Below are 22400 nucleotides of genomic sequence, written 5' to 3'. Positions count from 1 at the left end.
CTGGCATTTTTCCAGCTTTTCTGAAATGTTTTCTGCATGATGGGCTGTTCTGCCCTTGATCGCCCTCCAAACAGCTGTAATTCAAACTCCAGTGATGTTTTACTGTTAGTCTGTTTAGCCAAAATATCTCCTTTGCTGAAGTCCTATATGACATTACAAAGATCTTTTTTTCTGGCTGTTGTGATTTTAGTGGTTTGTGCGAGGCCCCATCGCAGGATTCCCTTCTTAACTATATGCTATGGTTAAGTGAGTGTACCCTGGATGCAACGTGCCATCTTTATCCTTTCTTCCACCCAGTCAATCCATCCTAAAAACAGTACTGAACAAGCCGTGGTTGTGAAAGTTCATAGGCAACCACATTTCTTATTTTCAGCATATTTATGTTGCTGACACTTCTGCTTGCCCTCATCTTACCCAGCCATGCTCTCAGCTTGCTCTCCCCCAAGTAATGGATGAGAGGGGGAGGGCTGTTGTTTGGGCAAGGGATAGCATGCTCCAGCCTTAGCTGTGGCTTCCCAGATCTCAGTTTGGTGTCCTAGCCTTTGGGTCATGTTTATCCCCTTCATTTTTAATTGCTTTACTTCAATTCATATTTGAATTAGTACTGATGGGGACCAGACTATCTCTGTAAGTCATGCTGCACAGAGCAGTGTACACTGCAGTTTTTCTGCAGTACAGCAGTTCTTTTGAAGCAGAGCAGGTTCTTCTTTCACCATACATGAGAAAATTGGAGGGCCCTCCTCTGCCCCATCTGCTGCTGGAAGGTGACAGAGCCTTTCTGGCACCCAACCCACTCTCAACAATCCGGTGATGGAGTTCCACTGCCTCCCTGGCTGATCCCTTCCTGTAAGGAGCAGATCTGGTTCCTGATTGTTTCTGGTGTTCAACCCACCTCTCTCTTGCTTTCATTGTGGCCCTTCATTCTCTGTAGCAGATAGGTGATACCTTTCTTTTTTAAGCTTATAACTTCTGTGTTCACAGATCACTTTTTCTGGTGATGTGAGTTGGGCATGCCCAACACAGTGAGTAGGTTGATGTGGTTTTGAGCAGTCCATAGCAATCCCACTTGCCTTTCCCAGTGTATATGGGTGTGAGCATGTAAAGGAAACTTTCTTTTTTATTATCCTCTGGGCCTTTGCATTAGACTGTGATTTGGGCTGAAACCTGTGTGCCTGCAAAGACAAGGCAAGGAGATAGTTCACTGGAGAGCCCTGATGAATTAATGACCACACTTGTTTTTTTTATTAAGGATTTTCTTTTTTAAAAGTAGCTGACGTCTTGGAGCCAAAAAGCATGTGCAGTGCTTGTGGGTTGTCTGTGGTTTGCTAGTGCTTGGCTCTGAAGGGGAAAATACTGCAATGCAGACAGGCCTTTGGTTTCCTGACCCCATGTTTGATGATGGCTTTGTAGAACTGATGCTACACTTCTCCCAGTGCTTTGACTCACAGCACCTTTGTGTCCCAGAACACATCCTGCACTTGTTGTGTTTTCTTCACATGTTATTTTGTGATCTCAGGAAAATATGCTTGTGGACCTGTAACTCTGGTGAACTGGGGCAGGGGAAAAGATAGCTGAAGAAGATATCTTCTGATGATGTCCCAGGTAGAGATAAAGTCTTGTTCTGTTGCTGGCTGTACTGGAGAGGTACCAACAGTGTCATCTTCCTGTAGTGTGGAACCCAGCTGTGTCCTGGCCACTGTCACACTGCGTTACAGAAACCAATTTCTGAGCTACCTGTGCCTGTGGAGACATCACACTACTTGCTTTCCTCTGACTTTCTGCTATGTCACTGTATTTAAAGCAGAGTATTAATGCTACCATCAATGTGTGTACCAATGTGTGGCTGCTCTCCTAGTGGAGTGTAATGATCCTAGCTGGAAATTAACTGATAATTAGAAACCATCTGAGAGCTGAATTTGAGCTGGGGAATGATTCATCCAGCCCCTCTTCCTTTCCTGTGAACTAACAACAGTTTCTGGGGCTGCTGGGAAGCCAAATCTGCACTTTCTGATTTCCTTCGAAATATTTGAGGCACTTTATCTTGCCTGCTTTGTGCACTTCCTTCCTGATGTGCGTCTCTCCTGGTGCCTTGCTGCAACTGTTAAGTATCTGAAATGAGCACTTTGAGTGTGTATGTGTGGGGGGGGATGGGGGAAGGGAGGAGAGGCTGCAGAATATCAGTTCTTCCGTGGGGAGGGGTTTGGATCTTAGTAAGACAGGAATAGATTTTCCTAGGAGTTCTCCTTTGCACCCAAGTTGGCTCAGAAAACTTGTGTGTTGCACCAATGCACATAGGAATTCCAGCTTGTTGTGTTTATAGCAAAACCTCTCCAGGATCTCTACATAACTGTATAAGCCATGATAGCTGAAAGTCAATACTTGTACTGTATGTTCAAGCAGTGTGGTGGGCAGTGCAGGAGACTGTAGCTGCCCGAGGACAGGGGCTCCCTGGTTAGTAAGCACAGAACACAACAGACAGGGCTTTGGCTTCTGGATGTGAACGGTAGGTGTTGCTGTGATGGAATCTCAGTTGAGTGCTTGCAGAAGCCTGAGACCAGGTAGAAATCTTTGGAAAGCTCTGCTTCTTGTGATCATCACTCTCTTCATCTTAGTGAGCTGCATAGTGTTGAATTGGCTGTTCAGAGCAGGTATGGAGACATAACAACCCTCAAGCATGGATTCCAAAATCATGAGATCTCTGGAGACCTGAGCAAGAGTGTGATGCATCTGGTGTACTGGAAGAGAAGAGCAGCTTCCTTCCTAGCTGTGGGAGGACCAAACCAGGGCCCTCAGAGAGTAGGGCAGTCTCATAGAAGAGATCTTGGTTGTTTACAGCTGGGATTCCTCAGTGTTTGGGCCTCGTTCAAACTTGTATTTCCCAGTTAGGAGTGACTGGTGGGCGACTCCTGCTACTGGTTTTCCTGCCAACCATCTCGATAAAGACATTGCTGGCATTGCTGATCTCAGCTGACGCTGCATCGGAATGCATTCAAAATTAGAAACTCGGGATGGTTCATTACTGTGCTGAGTCCTGTTGTTTAGTGCAGATGCAAGTTTACAGGGAGGTATGCTGAAGAATTAAATAAGCTTTAAGAAGCTCACAAGATAACGCAGCCCATCGGTCTGTAGGAACTGTCAGTCTTGTTGGCCAGCAAGCTCAGAATTAACTGAAAACTTCTGTTCAGAAATATTTCCATTTGACTTAGTCTTTGTCCCCAGAGGTTTAACTGGAGTCCTGGAATATGAATAGCAGCTGTGAGGAGGAAGAGCTAGAACAGCCCTTATTTAGGTAATTTCCTAATAACCTCCCAGTTCCCTAAAAATAGTGCAAATAAGATGCTCCACTGCACCAGGCAGAGACTGAGCTGGGAAATGGGAGTTGCTGCATCAGATAGAACTGACTCTATTGTCTCATTCTGACACTGACACCAAAAAAGCATTTCCTATTTTTAGCTTAATATATAAAAGAATGTTAAAGTTTCTGGATAGGAATTATATATAATTTATTATTATATATATACATACATGTGTATATGTATATATGTGTGTATATATATGTGTGTGTGTTTATAATATCTGTTCGTTTGAATAGGAATGTGCATACAGATCTCTTAAAAAAACAGTGAAGGTCTCCACCTCTGCTTTAGATCAACGTTTAATATGTAGCTAGAGTAAAAAAAGTTTTTAAAAGTCTGTGTTTAACTTGCTGTACCAGATTATCCAGGTAAATTTTGTACAGAGTGGCTGCTGCAGACAGAATGTCTTCCAAGATCTGTTTACTTTCTCTGATCTCCTCCAGCTCATTTACCTTGCAGCACTTAAGGCAATTGCTTCCTGATGGAGGATCATCCTGCAGACTAGCCATCTCATCACCTTTCAGGTGCCATTATACTGTTCTTTCTTGACACCACCAAAAATACTGTACAAGCTGGATGCTGTTTGTTTGTAAGCCTTGCTTAGTGATGCTGATGCTGGAGCAAATCTGCATATATCCAGTAGCAACAGTTATGCCATTCACAAATAGATGTGACTGGGCTGCAAAGAAGGACCTTTGTCCCCAGTGCATATGAAGATCCAGAGGACAGTGAGGTAATAATCTCATATTAGTGGGCACCAAGAATCACTGACAGTCGGAAAGCTGCAGGGATGAAAAGAATATCTGATCTGTGAGAGACAGGTTTAATGGCTGAAAGCAGAGTGCGAAATTCGAGCTGTTTGTGTGGCCACAGCCTTCTCACATAACTTTGGAAAGGACAGTACTAGTCTTCATCGGGTCCAGCCAAGAAGGAGTATGGCAAACCAGAAGATGAGAGAAAGTACTGTTAGGATTGAATGAGGTTTTGCCACAGCTTCAGTTTCTTGTAGCATCAGTTTAAATAAGGTAAGAAACCAAGAAAGGAACTGATGCTGTCATGGTAATGCTGGTCCTGTAAGAAGTGCTTCCTAGTTGAGAAAAGTTCTTATGGGTTCTTTTTCTTATTCTCAGGGATAAAAAAGCAGCACCACTTGGGTTGGAGGTGCACTGGTTACTGCCTTCTTAGCAGAACCCATCCTGATACGTAATTCATGTTTCCCTTTTAAGCTAAACTCATCCCAATGAAGTCCACATCATTTTTAGCATTTGAGCTGTACTCATTTCTCACTTCAGATTCCAAAGATACATAATTGCTTTTAAGTTCCTGAAACAACAGTTGCCTTTGTGTGTGAGCATGTTTTGGTGCTGCAGGAGATAGCAGAAGCCCACTGTGCTTTTACTTCAACCACACCTTCTAAATACTCTGCAGATTCAAATGTTTGTGTTGCTTGGTCTCTTCCTGTTTTACAGGAGCTCTCAAAGAACAAGTAAAGTTCCTGTTCATGGAAAAAATCCTTTCAGCCCAACTTAAGATCTTTTCCTGGGCAGGGCATCCCTATTGTTTGCTTCCTGTAAAGTGGTGATTTCTGAGCTCACTGCTTGCTGTGCACGTTCATCCTCTGTGCAGGAATCAAAAGTGATGCCTGGTGTTGTGGAGTGGGTGGCCACACTGCTAAGAGGAGATGCTGCTTTATTTCCAGCTTTAACTAACTGCTCTGCCTCAGTTTGCTGAAACCCTGTCTGCAGCTGCTCCTGGCGCTTGAGGCTGGATGCAGAAACACTTTTCATTACAATTTGTTCCAGAGGCTCAGTTGTACTTGAGTAAAAGTAGACTTTCTGCTTTGACTTGTCAGCGCTCATAACATCTGAGTTGGAAGCGTTTCCACTTGCTGCGTTTTTCCTAGGCTGGTATTTCTGTGTATGGATGATGTCTGTGTGGTAGTGCATTCTGTTGAAAGCTAAAACCTTGCTAAGGTGGGACTGCTGTCCTGCACAGGTTGTGCTGTACTAATGTATTTTTTAGCTCAGATAACAAGTCCTTTATGTTTTGGGACTGATGCATGCTCACCTGTGTGCATGAGCACTGCAGCAGCATGGTGGACAGTCTTAGCTGATGTTCATGAGCTACTGCACTCAGCAAGATGATGGAGCGTTCTCTTGCACTAGATGAAAGATAAACTGCTTGTGAGTTGTTATTTTTATTTTGCTGTGGTCTCCAAGTAGGTATTCCCTGATACTTTCTTTGGAAGGGGAGGGTTGCTGCCTAGTGTGTGTTTGTCACATTGGCACAGGAGGGCTGGGGAGGTTTGTCTGCTTTGTGTTGGCTCCTCATCCCCAGAGTGTTCTGTAGTTCTTGCAGGTCTGTCTTCAGGTTGCTGACCTCAACTCTAAGTTTTCAGGTACCAATTAGTACAATGTGGCATGAACTTGCTTCTCATCAAGCTTGTCTGCTAACTCTTAATGTGTGCTTCAGCTGCACTAATGAGTAGCAGGAGGGTGGACAGTTCTTGACTTCATCTATGGCTGAAACTTTCTCAGAAGGCCCTGCCAGGACTTCAAGCCAGCTGCAATGGGAACACACGTATGTCTTGTTCTGGTGTGCAGACTGTGCTTTGCTGATCTTTTTCTCATTTGCAGTGGTCAGTACTTGAGAAAGCATATACAAGGGCCATGTGACAACAAGGGTGTTGCTTTATCAGAATCAGGTGAATCTCTGCTCCCGAGAGGATTGTAAATACTGGATGTGCAAACGTTTCACTCCCAAAGAAATCTCAAACCTGTCAGGGGAATTGAGGGCTATAAATAAAGGCAGTAACTGAAGAAGACTGCCATAGCAAGAGTGTAGAGGTGGGGACCCCAGTGCAGTACTTTCAGTATGATACAGGGCTGTGCTGATGACAGGTCATGTGGGGACTTCAGAGGTAAGTTAATGTCAGTAGGATCAGGTGTATGGGGAGGAAAGGCTGTCAGGACTGATCAAGGAGGATTTAGCTTGGCTTTTCTGTAAATATTTTTTTTCTGCTTGCAATTTACTGCCACTTTCCCAGGCACCACCCTGAAGAGTTCATCTTAGGACATTCCCTCTGGTGTATGGCAGATAGGGTCTAAAGAATATGTTTCAAGTGACAGGAATGCCTTTAACTCCTTGTAACAGACTGTAGATCTGTATTTAGATATGGGAACATTTTCAATATTGCCTTGATAGGATCAGTCAGTGAAGAATAAAGTTTGTTTCTTTTCCTCAACTTCCCATGTGAGAAGATAAGATTTCTGGGTCAGTTTTAGCTTCCACTGTACATGCCAGCCTGTCCTGTACTGCAGGCTGCTTCTGCTCAGCTGCAGCCTGCCAACACCAGCTCTCCAGGAGTGGTTCTGATGCATGAGTTGAGGGAGCAGAAGCTGAGGTAGCTCTGAAGTAGGAAGAGTGGGAGAAAGGCAGTGCAAGTGATGCAGTGTTGTACTGAGTTTTACAGAACTCAGGGGAGAAGCAAAATCTGATGTGAAGTTGCAACTGGCAGCAAGTGACAGTATATTTGTCTCTTATCAGTCCTGTCTGTCTTTCTTGTAATAGCAAAAATATTAACAATAAAGAGAGAGGACATGAAAGGCACTACTGAAGTCTCAGGTTCCTGCAGTGCATTTGTAAGGTAAAATTCCTGGGTGGGGTGAGCATGGTGTCAGTGAAGGCAAAACAAGCACAACTGTCCAGAAAGGGCTTTTTTCCTCCCTCTGAACCCTCTAAAAAAGTACGTGAGCAAGTCATGCAAATCAGGCATCTGATAGATTTTATAATTAGTGTGTATCTGTTCTTCTGTCCTGCTCTCACTGCTCACAAATTGTATCCGCTGAAAAATATCTGAACAAAAAGAAATCTAAAGCATGAATTGTCAAGGAAGGGAGTCCTCAGCGTGGGCTTGTGAAGTAACATCCTATCAAAGAATTAGGCAAATGTGTTCAGAAGGCATCTCTGCATGACTTCACTGGCACATGCTGAGATTTTTTATTAAAAAAGCTTTGATCTTGAACATGAGGTGAGGAAGGCTGTTACTCTTTGCAGCTCGGTCTCATCAGTATGTTGCTCCGGTCAAAAGGTGCCAGCTGTTATTGCTTTCTCACTATTCCCAGATAAGACTCACAGTAACAGCTGCAGGATGGGAGTCCTCCAGCATTGCTCAGCATGGCTGGTAGTGAGCAGGTAGAAGCAAGTGTGACCTGTGGGAGTCAGAGGTGCTGGAGGAGAGCTGCATTGCTGTAACACATCAGAACCACTGGCTTTTTTCTCCTTCGCTTTTTTCCCCAAAGCTGCTGACACTGTCTATTACTTGAAGATTTTTTTTTTTTTTTAAATATTTTTAAATACCAGAGACAAACTGAGTGTTATGGTGGAGTCACTTAAAGATTAATCAGTGAATACAGTTGTACAATCCAAACAGTTCCAAAACGAAACAGCAAGCAGTGTCAGCCCTGCCCTCTAGTGCACCAGCGGGGAAGAGGCTTTAGGAATGTGGGGGAAGGTGCAGGGATCACAGCAGTGCTGTCCTATATTGGGCTCAGCTGACTTCAAGTCATTTTAGAGGTTGTAGGTGAAGGTTTTCCTCTTCTTTAGCCTAGTGCTGTTTATAGTGATCTTATGGGATTTTGCTGTGAGACATTTCAAATCAACCTGAGCTTTGGTTGCTGATGTGGTGGTGGTTTTTTTTGTTTGTTTGTTTGAACAAAACAAAAGACCACCCAAAATTTCCTTACACACATTTTTTATGATAAAAAATTAGACTAAAGGAAGATTGTGATTTGTAATGATCTGAAACTTCCTTTCCACAGCATCGAAGGCGAGTACGTCCCTGTGTCAGGGGACGAGGTCACCTACAAGGTGTGCACCATCCCACCAAAGAATGAGAAGCTTCAGGCCGTGGAGGTGGTCATCACCCACCTGGCCCCAGGCACCAAGCACGAGACCTGGTCGGGACATGTCATCAGCTCCTGAAGTTGCCCAGGGGATGCTGTCTGCGTGGGTCACTGCTCAGCGCCTGCCATCAGGGAACCTGACCTAAGAATAGTCTGCAAATGGTGCGGGAGGAAATACTGCATTGTCAATAAAAGCAGAAGTAGGCCAAAATTACCATCTTTACAGTAGGCCTGATTTAACAAAGGAGAAAAAAAAGGCAATCCAGATGCTAATGAAATGAAAAATTGTGTCTTTATTAATGTGTTTACAAAAATGTATTTTAAAGAGATGTAGTTTGTGTGCTTTGAGGGGTTGGATTTTTTTTTTTTCCTTTATTTTGAACCAATTCCAGTCTCTCAGGGGACTCGGGGAGCCTTGAAGGAGAGCCCTTGCAGCACAGCCAGCTGTAGCAGATGCACAGGTGCAAGGCCCCGTGGGTGCATGAGCACTGTGGTCCCTTGAGCTGTGCTTCTGCAGGTGTCAGAGTACACTTACTGCTGGTAGCAGTGCCTCACTGCCTTGACATGAAAGTGAGCAAGCTGCTTCGTGCTGCAATTTGTTTTCCTTGTGGAAGAAAGATCACAAACTGCTGCACAGTGGAAAATCTCCATCTGGTGGTTATGCTCTGATGGCCTTCAGGTGCAGCATTTGCAAACATGTGTCTGTGTATGTGTGGAATATTGTGTGTTTTTTCTAAAAAAAAGCCTGGATTGTTCATGAATTTACTTTGGTGCCTTGATGGTTGATTAGCAACAGATTTTATAGGCCAGTATTACTTAAAAAAAAAAATAAAAAAATTGCTTCAAGGTAAGTGGGTAGAAAGCTGTAGAGTAGCTTCAAAGCTTCTGGCTGTGTCTGAATTGAGACTACCTTCTTGACTGCATATAGCTGATAAATGTCTGCTGTGGTGTTTCACTGGCAGGCAGGCGAAATAACTTCTGAAAAGCAAGTTAGGTGCTGTTGAGCTCACTGTGTACTGAAGTACTGTGAGGGTTACTTAGTAGACTCGCCTCTGGGGGGAGTAGATTCTGCAGCTGTGTTTTTTAGAAGACTTTCTTGATAGGATGTGCTCTGGCCACCCTTGCCTCAGCTCTCTTCTCTGCCTGCGAGGTTGCATATAGTTGAAGTAATGTGACTGTGCTGTTCCCGTTTTCCATACCCTTTTTCAGATGAGGCATTTTTTCCTCTTTTCTTTCCTAACAGTGGATTTTTATTGACTTTGCACATAAAAAAGAATAAAAATAGAAAAAGATTGCACGATACTCTTCTGTTAGCTCCATGACGCGGTGTAACTTCAGTTGCCTGTTTGCAGTTTTTCCAAGAGGCTCTCGCTGTCATGAAATGTCTCAGGACTCTCACAGCAGAGATCTGTTCCAAGGTCTGACCTGGGGAGAGAGCTCAGCTGTACGAAGGTCAGTAACTGCTGTGATGGCTTGTTTTACTTTAAGCTGTATTACACCATAGTGTGCTGTAATGACCGGCCTGCAGCGGCTTTTTGTTTTTAACCACGACTAAGTAATGGTAGGTTTAACACTATCTAGCTTGTGGAGTATTGCATATTGCTTTCTTTACAATAAATGCAGCTGTTATAATGCTGTAATATGTCTTCAGTCTGATCTCTACGTAATCTGAGTTGAAGTTCTTTGAACAGAGGACACTGCAGTGTCTGCATATGCATGCTGTTAAGATGATGTGCATTACCAGAAGAAGTAGAAAGTAATTTACCATGTTTTCTAGCTGCATAATCAGTGTACAAGATTTTATATTACTATCAAGACATTATTTTCATTATATAATATTCAGTACCAGCTGTTCATGTTAACCTACACTGGGGGGAACAGGGAGGACGGCTGAAGCCTGGGAGACCAAGGCATTGTAGAAAGGGCTCCCAGCAGTCAGCATTCAAAACTCCTGCAGGAAAACTTCAGCCAGGCTTCAGGGGCTCTTTCTCTCAGTTCGTTTCTCATCTGGTGGCATGAGGCAGATGGTGACCTATTGGCAGTGGCAGTACGTGCAACAAACCTGGTTTTGGTCCTTCACAGGGTGTTTTGCATAGGTTTTTGCAAACAGGAAACAACTGTGAAGTAATGCAATAGCTAGCTGCATCACATTTGTGTACATACAAAGCAGCAGCTATTAGGCTGTGGTTCTCTTTAGAGACATTTCTCATAATACTAATGGGTCTGGTCCAGCATCTGCTTTCATTAAAATGGTCAAGCCTGAATTACATTATGGAAGTGTGCATATGAGAAGTGGATTAGACTAGAACTTTCCAATGAGAGCATCACAGCATCCACCATCTCTTTTGCAAGCCCTTTGAACTTAATGCTTCTTTTTTTTTCTTTTCAAGCTTTGAACAATCATGCAAAACTGAAATGGGAAGCATTAAATTAAGTAACTTTGTTGTACATACAGGAAACACAGAACAGATCTGCTTAAAATAATTTATTTGCCAAGATGACAGTGTTAGAATTTTTTCATGATGAGATTTTTATTCTCTTTTTCCCAACTAAACCATTCCCAGAAGAGATTAATTTCCAAATGCCAGATAGGAGAAGTAGTATTAACAGTTACTCTGATTGCCATGCTTCAATGTGAATTTTAATAGAAACATCTATCATCTATTGTAGCACTAAAAAAATCTCACCTACCCATATTCTTACCAGGAATAGTGTAATAAGTGACAAAACTGTATTCTGTTGCTGCACTCATGTTATTTTAGCATTGGGTTTCCTTTTTTTCCGCTGTAGGTTTAAAATAGTAGGTCTATAATAATTAATAGGTAAAATAATAGGTCTAAAAAGCAGAGGGTCCATTAGCTGTACCTGCAGCTGGCAGTGCAGGCTGTGCTGAGGAGGCAACGAGCATCAGGTGGCCCAGCCCTCCCAGTGCCCTAAAACATGAGAAAGCTCAGGGACTTCAGGCTCAGTTCTGTCTTCCCACCCCCAGGAAAAAATAAATAAATAGTACAACATATCTTTTACTCTGGTGTCTTAAAATTCGTGTCTTCATAGCACAAGGTTATTTATACGTGTTTTTAAAAAGCCTTCACAATGTTTATTTTTAAATAGCAGCTTCAAAGCCAAAACAAGGCATAAAAGCCTTGCTGGCCAACTTTAAGGCCATAAATCATCAACATGCAGATTAATGGGGGGGATGAGGGAGGAGTACAGTGTAATTAATTAGCAAAGTTAGTTTAAAGTGAGGGAAAGAAGGAAAAAACAAGACGAAAAACTAAGTTCATTTTTCCCTGCACAGACTTACAAAACATGCTGTCAGGTGTATCTGAAACAATGCATCAATGTAACAGCATCACCCCTTTATTTTCCAGTAGCTCCTGTGACTTCAAGCACAGAGGGGTGAGGAATCAAGTTCTGCAGGTTAACCTGGCCAGAAATGTCTAGCTTTCTGAGTGAAATTAATTAGTGTTCCCAAAGTAATGCTCCACGGGGAAACACATGAGACACAGTGAAGTCATTTGGGCTGATGACTTTAAAAAAAACAAGCAAACAAATAAAAAGAACAAAACCACAACTAACCAGAAAGTACTTCTGCTAATAGAAACTGTGAAAGGATGGTCCTAAATGAGCTCTGCTCTATTAACCAGTCACCAAGGTTCTCTTGAGTTAAAACCCTTCCCTTTACACCTGCAAAGCACTGAGTATTTATGACCAATTACAAAAGCAATACAGAATGAAATGGTTTGAATTATTAAGCTGCCTTAACCATTTGGTAAATGTGAAGTCTAAAAGAAAGTCTTTTAATTAAAAAACAGCTCTTCACAGATTCTTCTTGTGTCCTGCGGGGACGTAACGCTGTGGCCTTCAGTTCTGGAGTCTGTGAAGATTTCATAATCGTTCCCACCCTGAAAAGAGAAAAGGTAAAAAGCAGAAGAGGATTTACTTAACATCATTTAACTTAATGTACAGTCGTAGTCTTGGGGGTGGAGAAAGAGCTTATATAGAAAATCCTGAGAAGAATATCCATTTTGCTCCAACTTACAATGTTGCTAACAAATGACCACCAGGACACTATTAAAACTGCCTATTGTCAAGCTGAAGTGCAGGCTTGATGTAACCAGTGCTTGTTACTAAGGTATCTCCGTTTGGAACTGGTTACTGGTCAGAGGATACTGAGGAAAGGATTATAATTCCTGAAAGTAGCCAGCGCTCAGCAGCAGCCCCGCATCTTTCTTGTAAATGTAAAAGCAAGTAGCACAACTGAACAGAACTTGCAGGCAAGATCTATTTGAAGTTTCAGACACCCTATTTATATTAATTTTTGAGAGATAGTAACTCATACATGCATATACACGTATCTGTTCTAAATGCAATTCTTGTCAGGCATAAGGCAGTTTTCAGGAACCTACAGTACTTGCAGTTTAAAATAGCAGCCCTGAAACACGCACACAAAACAATATACTCACTGGCATAGTCTTATCTCCAAAGAAATAAATAGTCTTGTACCCATCTTCTGCAATGATTCCTAAGCAGTACCTCTTGTCCCAGCCATCTGGGAATACATCAAAGCTTATCTGGCCTCCTAAGAGAGACATGAAAGCTCTGTTATATTATAAGAACACATTTCTGACAACTGAGGAAGAACAAAACAGAGTATGACTTTTAGTAGAGGAAATTCTGTCAGACCCTGGACCGACTTCTTAACAGCACAGAGAATATTCCAGAAGCTACGAGTTGTTGTGATTGAGCAGAAATGCTAAGTCATGGCCTGAACCAGTGATTGGGCACCTGGTGGGAAGGCAGGGCCAACCCAGGGGAGCTCAGGTGCATTCAATGTACTGAGTAACAGAAGGGCTGGAGCCAGGATCCACCCCTTCCCAGACCTCATTTAAGGGCTGGTAGTGAAGATGAGAGTATCTCACTGGAGATCCCTGTGCACCAGAGGCCTTCTGAAGATAAGCAGCTCTTCCCTTTGTTTCTGTGCCTGTTGCATTTGAGCAAGTCCTCACTTACTGCAGCCCGGGACCTTGCGACTGTGCTGTCACTGCTGTGCTTTCCATCATGTTACAATGTTTTTTTTCTGACTGTTTACCACTGGACACCTGTGAAAGTCTTATAAGTTCCCAAATGCTACTGGATCTCAATTTGAGCATTTGACTAAATTTAACTCATCCTCAGCGTGGATGACGTTGCTTCATATGGACATTGTTGTCTTGATACAAATAAGTCTTTCAGAACAGAAAGAGGACTAAACCAGCCCTTGGAATGCATCCTAATGGGACAGCTGTTTTTACCAACAATAGTGAGATCAGATCTGCATTTTTTTTAGTGTCAGAGAGTAGAATAAACTGTCTCAGTCCCAAATTTGTGGACTTTACCAATACACAAATGTGCTTCCCAGTTGAAGGAGGTGCCAAAAACGTATTTACAGCAAGCTGCAGCAGAGCATTTCATTTGTGCCTCAGTGTTTCAGCACAGAGCAATAATGGCACCCATAGCTTTTTATAACTGAGAATTAATAAAAGGCAAGAATTACTGTAATACAGTAGCAGGGAAAGGAAGAAATATATGTGGAAAATTAAGTCCCCCTTATTATCATCACTTCTTTCATTAAAAAAAAAGTCAAAGTTTAAAAATGAGCAGAATCAGTCACAGGTAACATTAAAATATACTGAACTGATGATAAGAAACGAAGTTCCCTTTGGTAAAATGTTCCAAATGAAAGCTATGGGGAGGGGGGGGAGGAGGAGAGAAGGGGCGGGGAAAGCAGGGTGATTTGCATGCAATGGGAGGATGGTGTTTCAAATGGAATTATTTCAAACGTGATACCTATAGAAAACGTGAGGCCTTTTCCTGCAAATTCTCTTCGTAAATCAGCTACAAATTTTTCTCTTATATGCTCCTTCTGTTTAAAAAAAAGAAAAAGAAAAAAGAAAAACAGAAGAGATCAGCTACGTGCTGTGTTAATTCAGCAATAAAAATATAACTTAAAAAAACCCCACAAAACGTCCAAAGCTTTGGGTACCAGGACTGCTTTAAAAGGCTTGAAAGAGTGGGAAAGGAGGAGCTGAGCAGGATGGATATACTAAAGAGCACTGCAGATAAACAAAGAAACGTGAGCCAAGCCTGCCCCTTACCCAAGTAATCAGTTAATTATTCCACAAAAAACCTAACTACTGTATCTATTTCCTGAGGTCTGAAGAAAGAAATTAGTTAAACAAACCAGCATCATACTTTTCCAGTATTTCATTTTAGAGGTTTTTTTTTAAAGCAATTTCTGGCTGTTGCTGCTTCTGCCAGAACTCGGATATTTCTAGAGCTGTGACTCACCTTATCGAGTTCATAGAACTCAATTCGTTCTTCCTGGCTACAGCTTCTGCCAATGGGGGACACATTTAACATCCCATTTCGGAATTCAATAAAAGTCCCCCTGGAAGAGAATTAACAAGGCAGGAAACAGATGAAACAATGTTCAAAATACCGAAAGCAACAATCAGGCTTTCTTTAATTCTAAAGACAGTGGCAATCAGATGTATCCTTCAGCACCGCCTTGTATCTAAAAATGGGTAGAAAGAAGTAGTGCTGACACCAAGGTGTCTGCTGGACTTTTATTTTATGAATGGTAAGTGGATGATGTGGTTTTAAAAGCATGACTGAAGCATCCTGTCAGTGTGACTATCCGGCCCTAGCAGCTGTTCTCCTGCTTTTGGATGGAATGTTGAGATCGAGCGAATCTTGGCGATGTTTCTGGCTGGTCTGAAGTTGTGGGTTTTCTTTCCTATGGTGTCTGCTTTACACATTTATGCTCAACGCTCTTAGATGGTGCCTTGAGATGCATCTATGCACATACCTTTTTTTTGGCAGTTTAATCTTTGCAATGTAACTCAGGCAGTAGTTGATAAGATCTTGCAGCACATCCTCACCCAGGTGACCCTGAATGTTCTAAACAAAATAAATGCCCATTTAACCAAGTGTCCAGAACTGGAGCTCCTCAAAACAGTTTACATGGCGAACACAGCTGCTGGATAATCAGTTGATGTTACAACAGAGTGATGGCCTTTCAATAAGCACCTCTCCATTAATGCACAGGTGATACTAATTAAAGGCTCCCACTTTTTTTTTCCTGAACCATGAAACCAAACTCTCATCTAAATGTTCCCTTTAAATATGTGAGCTAAAAAGAAACCACAACAGGCAGGACACTGGAAACAAATGCTGCATTAATAGCTGCTGCAGTCTCACCCTTACCTGCTTGCTGAAGAACTTCCCATCTTTGTATGCCACGAGGCCATTCTCCGGAAACACGTAGTCAAACTTTTCAACCACTGCAACCAAACAGAAAGACGGCAATAGCAGGAACTGCCCGCGTGTTTAAACGTGCAGTTCCCTTAAGCGTTACGTAGCTTAAAGCATCGAACAGGACTGCAGCCCGTGCTTTCCTCCGTCGCGCAGCCATCCGGCCCTTACCGTCATCACCGAGCTGCTCCTTGATCTTCTCGAAATCGGAACCGCCGACAACGCCCACCTTCACCTTCTGACGCAACCTCTGCAAGAACTCCGCCATTTCCGCCGTGATTTTCTACGGTCCAAAATGAGACGGTGCACAGGCGTCACCCTTCCATGGAGTTGCAGAGGCTCGCAGCCGCAGCCCCGTGCACAGCTATGGGCACAGCCCCGACCGCCCCGTGCACAGCTGGGGGAAAGCAGCCCCGACAGCCCCGTGCACAGGCGCTGCCCCCCTTGGCCCCAGCACGGCCCGGCCCGCCTCGGGGAGCAGCGCGCAGCCCTGAGCGCCCCCCCCCGCCTCCACTCGCCTGCCGCGGCGCCGTGAGGGTCCCGTCCACGTCGAAGAGGCACAGCGCCCCGCACTGCGGCGGCGCCATAGCGGCTGGGAGCGGCGGCACCGCGCGGTGCCCGCCGGGAAGGGGCGGTGTCGTGCCGGCGGCGGCGTGGCCGCGCTCACGGACGGCGGCGCCATGGCGATGGTGAGCGTGGCGCGGCGTGGGGAGAGGCCGCCGTGCTTGGGGTCTGGCCCGGGGTCCTCGTTTGGGCGCGGCGGTCGCCTCAGCGGGGAAGGGAGGAGTGCCGTGTCGGGAAAGCCACGTGTCTCGGTGCGCCGGGGCCGAGAGCGTGCGGGGAGGTCGGGCCCGGCGGGGTGGTTCTTGATCGCCTGCGCCGGAACCTCGTGTCCTAAGGGCTCCATCCGCGGGAGCCCCGCCCCGCGCTGCTGTTGAATTCTGTTATGAATGGGGCCCGTGTTTCCCTGCGATTTTTCTGAGGTTTCCGTGGTTATTTAACGTGTTCGCCGCCCCGCGTGCCGTGTGACAGCCGTGAGCGGTGCTTTTTTCCGCAACAAACAATGGAGACCCATGCCGTCATTTCGCTGTGCCCGCAGGTGCGGCTGTGTTGCGTTATGAGCGGCGGCCCGGCTCCGTCCTTGGGGAAATTCCTGCGCTGGGAGTTGCGGAGGACGGCGTGGACGAAGGAAGCTGCCGGCCCGCCCCGCTCGCTCGGTACGTCTGTGTGTCTGCGATCTCACTGTGCTCCTCCTGACGCGGCCCCGCAGAAGGCTGGAGATGGGAAAAGCGAGGAGTTCGACGTGGTGTACCGGTTCCCGGGCATCAAGTACTGCCGCGTGCTGTCCAGGCTGAAGCTGCTGCAGACCGCGACCACCCTGCTGGTGCTGCCGCCCGTCTGCTACCTGCACCTGCAGCAGCAGCTGCCCCAGGCCATGCTGCTCTACACGGCCGGCATCGCACTCTTTGCTGGAGTGATGCTGTACGGGATGAGCTATTTTTTCAGACGAATTATCGGATTGATCTACTTAAGTCGATCAGGAAGAACTGTCAAAGTGGCCCACCTGACGTTCTGGGGGAGGCGCAACGACATTTGCTGTCCCCTGGAGAAGGTGATGACTTTGGATGAGGTCGGGGATGCCAGAGGGGAGCTGCTGCTGCGGTTCAGGCGCTATGACAGCACAGAGATCTTGTATTTCACGATCAAATACGGCCAGATTGTGGACAGACAGAAGTTTCTGCAAATATTTGGAGAGCTGCAGTGATGGGGCAGCAGAGCGCTGCTGATGTTGCTTGTTGCGTTGTTACCTGTGTGGATTCTTGCATGATGGCTGTCTGTGTACAGACATCTGTGGAGGCAGCTCTTTGTAGGAACTTATTTAATATGCTCTGATGATTGGGTGTGTGCTAGGTGTAAAATGAAGAGCCTCGGAGAAGTCCAATTATAAATATTTTATTTAAGAATACTGATTACACGAGACGTCATTCCGTTATGAATTTGTGTACAATTACTAGTTCCACCATGAAGTGTACTTAAGTATTGGTTTAAACATTTATTTGGCACTGTCCACGGTATGCTGTAAACAATATTAACTTCATGTGCTTCAGCTGCAGTGCTGTCTATGTGTTCTCTAACGTGATCTCGTCGGCACGTTGTACACAATTTTACAGTTAGTGAGAGTCGGTAAAAATTATAAAAACATCTACAGTGCTCATCATAAAAGAGAAGATGTGCTAAGACTTCAACTTACTGGACCGTTGTTCTGTAAAAGCACGAGACTTGCTAGGAGGCTAAAACTACTGTACTGATATGTCAAACTACCTAATTCCCAGAACGTGGTCAAAAGCAGTTCTCAGTTTGACTTTCAGTGATGAAACTCTTATGAGGACAGTGATCACAGCAGCCCCCAGACCCTTCTCCAGATTTCAACCACCTCTGTTCGAGAACCTGCTCAGGGTCTGACCGGCTGGTACCGGAATTCTGGGTGCTGCAGGGAAGTTTATAGAAATCCCATTATTTTTAAGCTAATGGAAGAGAGTTTTGTTGAGTTGTCCAATACCAGAACTCAATAAAGAAAATGGGAGAACCACGATTAAAACTTAGCAAGGTAAGAAACCTTTCACAGCTTGGCAGCAATTTTAAGCACTTTTTTAAGCACAATTTTAAGTATAAATCCTTTTCACTGCTCTGTCTTTACTGTATAACTAAAGACTTGGGGCGACTGCAGAGTCAAATGTGGTCCCTTTTTTTTGGCCCTTAACATAAAAAAAGTTCATCCTGGTAAGGAAAAGCCAGGCGCCAAGAAAATGAACTGGAAAATGTACCAGAACTAATTCGGATCAGCCTGAAGCAAACGGCAAAGAGTTGACAGTAAAGAGATGTCCAGAACAACTACAACACGTTTTGATTCTGTGGCTTTCCAGAAGACCTCTGTAAACTATTAGAGCAGAAATACGTTGCATTACCAAGTGCAGTTGGGACTATTCACTGCTGCTGTGCGTCCACACGATAGTGGCTCTCGTGTCGCACAGTCAAGCAATTCTGCTGTAGTTTTACAAGACTGTCAAGTAGCAAAGTAGAACTCGTAACAGCTAAAGTTAATGGCTGTCATGGTGCCTTCTGGGCAAATGGGAAAATAATCCTAACTATAAGATCACTGACAGAAGTGGAAATGATGTGCTCAGCACGATTCTCTAAGCTTTGTCAAATTAGAAACGTTTCAGTATAGCTTTTTCTGTACAGTTCTGATTGTAAGAGAAGGCAAAAGTTTAAACCTCTAGGGCAAGGACAGTGATTCAGTTCTGCTCAGCCTCGCACACACGGCTGTGCGTTACGCCTCTGAAGCGGTACCTGTAGGCTGATGGATGAGTAGAGCAGTTCTGTGATCCACATGGTATGGCAGACCAGTGATTAGGGGAATAAAGCAGGCAATTATTCTGTTAAATACTGTACTTGGCAGCGGTGGAAAGCAGAGCTTTCCTTGAAATGCCTTTTATTCTGTCTGTCATTAGAGTGGCTCTTTCTGCATAGCAGGCATTCGTAAGTGCATTTAAGTGTTAGGCCTTACTTGCTGCTGCTTCTGGACACAAGTAAAACTGCTGGGATTATCTGTGAAGATGGACTGTTCCAGGTCCTACTGAGACAAATCAAGCAGTCAGGGCCGCAGGCGGAGGGAGAGCTCTGCCGTTTGTGCGGCCTGCAGATGGAGGGCTGCAGCCTCGAGGGGCGCAGCGCAGGAGCACTGCAGGTACCTGCTGGCCAGCAGTACCAGGGCTCTGCCTGTGCTATTTTGCATGGAGCAGCTTGCCTGGGGCAGGATTACAGACGGAACGCAAACCTCGGTTTATGACTTTACACTTATCTTGTAAGTGGAGAAGACGTGAATTAATGCAAACTACTTTCGTAATCAGTTAGTTGTTCCGTGCGAGAGAACTGCTTTTTACTTGAAGTTTGCCAAGATGTCGCTGAAAATGTTCAGAAAGAGGTGAGCGTGGTGGTCCTTGAAGATCAGCGTTGGACGGAAACGGATCGATCTGTCACCGCAGCCTCCCAGCACAACACCTGTGGGGAGAACAGCTCCTTCAGTCATCACTGCCCGACATCCAGCAAATGCAGGTCGTACCTCACTGAGGAGGGTCAGTAAAAGCTTCCCCCCCCGCTCACTGCTCGTTCTACAACCACAAAGCACAGCAGCAGTAGTGCAGAGGCCTCAGGCTTCACAGCAACTCGAAAGAACGCTCTGTGAAACGCTTCAGATGTCAGAACAGCTCCCTGCAGCACGGCGCTGCAAACCACCGCTGGAAAGCTGCAGTGCTCTATGGGTTAAGTGCCTCCGTCATGGAACTAACAGGCTTCTTTACACTTTTGTTTTTGAACAACTTTGTTTTTAATGACAAAAATGTTAAAGATCTCAGTGCTGGCAGTGCTGCACTACTTTAAGTACAGGGTATTTTTTTTTTTTTTTTTAAAGGTTGCGGCCCATGAAAACCTGTACTGTTGAGCTGAGCTTTCCTCGCCTCCAAGCATAGCCTTGGTGCTCCATGAAGCAAATGGCTTACCTTTTCTCCATGCTGGCTTTCAAAAACAAAACATATCAATGTCTTACCAGTGGCTAGTACTGTATAGTACTGTACAGGCTTCTTTCAAGATACATGAGCAACAGCAAAAACAGCTGCAAACCGAGGGCCCGCAGTTAAACGCAAAGACGGGCTTCAGATCACGAGGTTCCCCGCCTAAAACCTGGGCTTGCCTACAGCCGGGTGAAGTTCTGCACTAACAGAGGCACGTAGCTGTACGTCCGTGCCTGCTTTAGGCAACTCAGTGTACATTTTATTCTGAGGTAGAATTCTGTAGAATTCCTATTCTCCCTGAGTTTTCCTGTATGACAGTTATGTTAACATTAATTTTACTGACGCATTTCTAGAAGTGAGCCTCATCTGGATCCACCTTTGTTCACAGCTGAGGAATACTGAAGTGAGGTTCTAAAAACAATGCTCTGCATAGGTCTCTCTAAGTAGCATCAGACCTGAGGAGGCTGTAATTGTGCACCTATGTGCAACTGACTGGTTCAGATAAACACTTAAGGAGATAGGTCTACACCCAGAGAAGCCTCCATAGGGTTTGTTTGTAATTCACTTTTGCCTTTGCATATTTTCGTATGCACGCGTGAGATAAAAGAAAAAACTCGAAGCATTACACACATCCTGCCGTTTGCCTCTTGAAACTTCACCCGCGCATAAACTTCCTTACCTTTGTTTCTTGCAATTGTAATTAACTTGTTTCTAGTTGCATCATTTGGAGTGTCAAACGAACAGAACGTTCCTCTTCCTCTCGCTCTGCTGATAAGATGGGGGTAGCGAGCCTGCAGAGAGTGAAGGACGTATGCACGGCAGCTCTTATCCCCTCATTCTGTTCCCTCCCAGCTCCTCCAACCCTTTGCTGAGAATGGCTTCAGCTCTGTACAACGCTGCTTAGCAGCAGCTGTAAATATTGGTGTCTTTTTAACATTGTATTTCTCCTAGAACCAAAAATGTAGCATCACAGCCTCACATATTTTGGAGGTCACTCTTCACTTTGGATTAAGCTCTGTAAGAACTACATTAAGTCATTAAAGGAAAGTTTACTTGAGCTGTAACCAGGACACGTTTGCTCAGGCTTATACTGAAGTCTAGGAACCATTATGTTACCATCACAGTGTGCTGCCCAGCTGGAGTTCCTCAGTCCGCATATTAGAAACTGGATGAGGTCAGACCCTAGCTGATCTGCGAATTTCTCCTCCTTATCTACAGATAACCCTTAAAAATGCTTACCTGTAAGTCCAGAAGGCCAGTCAGTAGTGTTTTTCCTGCATGGGCTGCATTGTTTATAAGGTCTTCTCTTTTAATAACCCTAATGACTTCGGCAAGCATAAGGTTCTTGGATGGATCTCCAAGCCAGGTGTTAAAAATCCGATAGGGCTTGGGAAAGAGTGGAAAGAGAGTTGTGCAACAAGTGAACAGGCAAGTCACTTAATAGTCACTAATAATAAAGCAAGCAAGCCAGCACACTGATCATGTATGGTACATGAAAAAGCATGCAATAATCTCATCAAGTCCCCTAAGCTGCCTGCTCAGCATAAAGAAAGAGCCACTACTTTCTGCTGTGAATTTAGCATGTTTTGTTTTGCTGTTCTGTCACGTCACAGAAACAAGGCTACAGAATATGTTGAATTCAGTGTTGTCTGTATGCATCTGGCATTCAAGCTTTACCTTCTTTGTTAATTTAGTTTTTTTCATTTCATTTTCATTTAAAGTGGTATTACTATGAAGAGTAAGTCTGGATAACAGAGTTCTCGTACTGCTTGTATACAAGCTCTGAAAATGCCAAGCCCTTCAGAAAAAGGTGCTGCTTTTGTTCATTAGGCTGCACCCAGTTCTCTGCTCTCTCCCGTCAGTGAGTGACTGGCAGCAGACTAACGGAGTGAAAGTAAAGATGTCTCCTATAAGCACGAAGCAAGCGTCTCTGGGACGGCAGCTGAACCTGCACACCAATGAAAGCTTGTCTCTTCCACAGACGTGTCAGGTGCTCATAAAGGATCTTGGCAATTAGCACAAAGTTTCATTGGAAGTCTTACAGCATTTGGCCTGAACTCCTCTTTGTGGAAGAATCCTCCTGTCATCATCTTCTTACTAAATGTTACAACATCGGCTGGATCATCCAGGCCCCAGTGCTCGTGTGCCCAGAATTTTCCTGTGCAGCCACCTCCTGTCTGCACCTCATCCACCAAGAACGCACAGCCATGCTGCAGAGATTTAAGAGAAAAGCACAGAACAGGAGTCAGCATTTCCAAAATAAAAATACCTCC

General features: G+C 44.6%; 4 protein-coding genes across 9 annotated transcripts in view; 2 read left to right on the top strand and 2 right to left on the bottom strand.

Moving 5' to 3' along the window:
• Nucleotides 1–9466, top strand: part of CARHSP1 (calcium regulated heat stable protein 1) — a 65096-nt gene extending 55630 nt beyond the window's left edge. For all 5 annotated transcript variants that reach the window (XM_048962135.1, XM_048962134.1, XM_048962137.1 and 2 more), the window contains one exon: nucleotides 8177–9466. In XM_048962135.1, the coding sequence (XP_048818092.1) occupies nucleotides 8177–8339 (163 nt within the window). In that variant the 3' untranslated portion in view covers nucleotides 8340–9466. The remainder of the gene's footprint in view (nucleotides 1–8176) is intronic.
• On the bottom strand, nucleotides 8575–16181 carry PMM2 (phosphomannomutase 2). Its single transcript, XM_048962133.1, has 8 exons — nucleotides 16075–16181; nucleotides 15728–15839; nucleotides 15509–15585; nucleotides 15111–15202; nucleotides 14591–14690; nucleotides 14090–14165; nucleotides 12727–12842; nucleotides 8575–12165 (listed from the first exon to the last, which is right to left on the bottom strand). The coding sequence occupies exons 1-8, from the start codon at nucleotides 16141–16143 to the stop codon at nucleotides 12061–12063; spliced, it is 747 nt and encodes a 248-aa protein (XP_048818090.1). The 5' UTR covers nucleotides 16144–16181; the 3' UTR covers nucleotides 8575–12060.
• On the top strand, nucleotides 16141–18308 carry TMEM186 (transmembrane protein 186). The gene is made up of 2 exons (XM_048962143.1): nucleotides 16141–16245; nucleotides 16656–18308. The coding sequence occupies exons 1-2, from the start codon at nucleotides 16237–16239 to the stop codon at nucleotides 17319–17321; spliced, it is 675 nt and encodes a 224-aa protein (XP_048818100.1). The 5' UTR covers nucleotides 16141–16236; the 3' UTR covers nucleotides 17322–18308.
• The window catches only part of ABAT (4-aminobutyrate aminotransferase), a 39866-nt gene continuing 34959 nt past the window's right edge, over nucleotides 17494–22400 (bottom strand). For both annotated transcript variants that reach the window (XM_048962127.1, XM_048962128.1), the window contains exons 13-16: nucleotides 22170–22337; nucleotides 21367–21513; nucleotides 20807–20918; nucleotides 17494–19618 (exon numbers count right to left, since the gene is read on the bottom strand). In XM_048962127.1, coding sequence (XP_048818084.1) covers nucleotides 19497–19618; nucleotides 20807–20918; nucleotides 21367–21513; nucleotides 22170–22337 — 549 coding nt within the window. In that variant the 3' untranslated portion in view covers nucleotides 17494–19496. The remainder of the gene's footprint in view (nucleotides 19619–20806; nucleotides 20919–21366; nucleotides 21514–22169; nucleotides 22338–22400) is intronic.

The sequence above is a fragment of the Lagopus muta genome, chromosome 15 (genome assembly GCF_023343835.1).
Source record: "Lagopus muta isolate bLagMut1 chromosome 15, bLagMut1 primary, whole genome shotgun sequence".
Classification (NCBI taxonomy): Eukaryota; Metazoa; Chordata; class Aves; order Galliformes; family Phasianidae; genus Lagopus; species Lagopus muta.
The sequence above is the reverse complement of the archived record's forward strand: the minus strand, read 5'-3'. Positions and strand labels throughout refer to the sequence as shown.

Excerpts from the sequence above, each read along its gene's own strand:
- PMM2 (XM_048962133.1), bottom strand. The coding sequence starts at position 16,143 with ATGGCGCCGCCGCAGTGCGGGGCGCTGTGCCTCTTCGACGTGGACGGG. Across the intron at positions 15,586-15,727 it reads GGAGCAGCTCGGTGATGACG|TGGTTGAAAAGTTTGACTAC; the intron begins GTAAGGGCCGGA and ends GTTTGGTTGCAG. Across the intron at positions 12,166-12,726 it reads TTGGAGATAAGACTATGCCA|GGTGGGAACGATTATGAAAT; the intron begins GTGAGTATATTG and ends TTCTCTTTTCAG.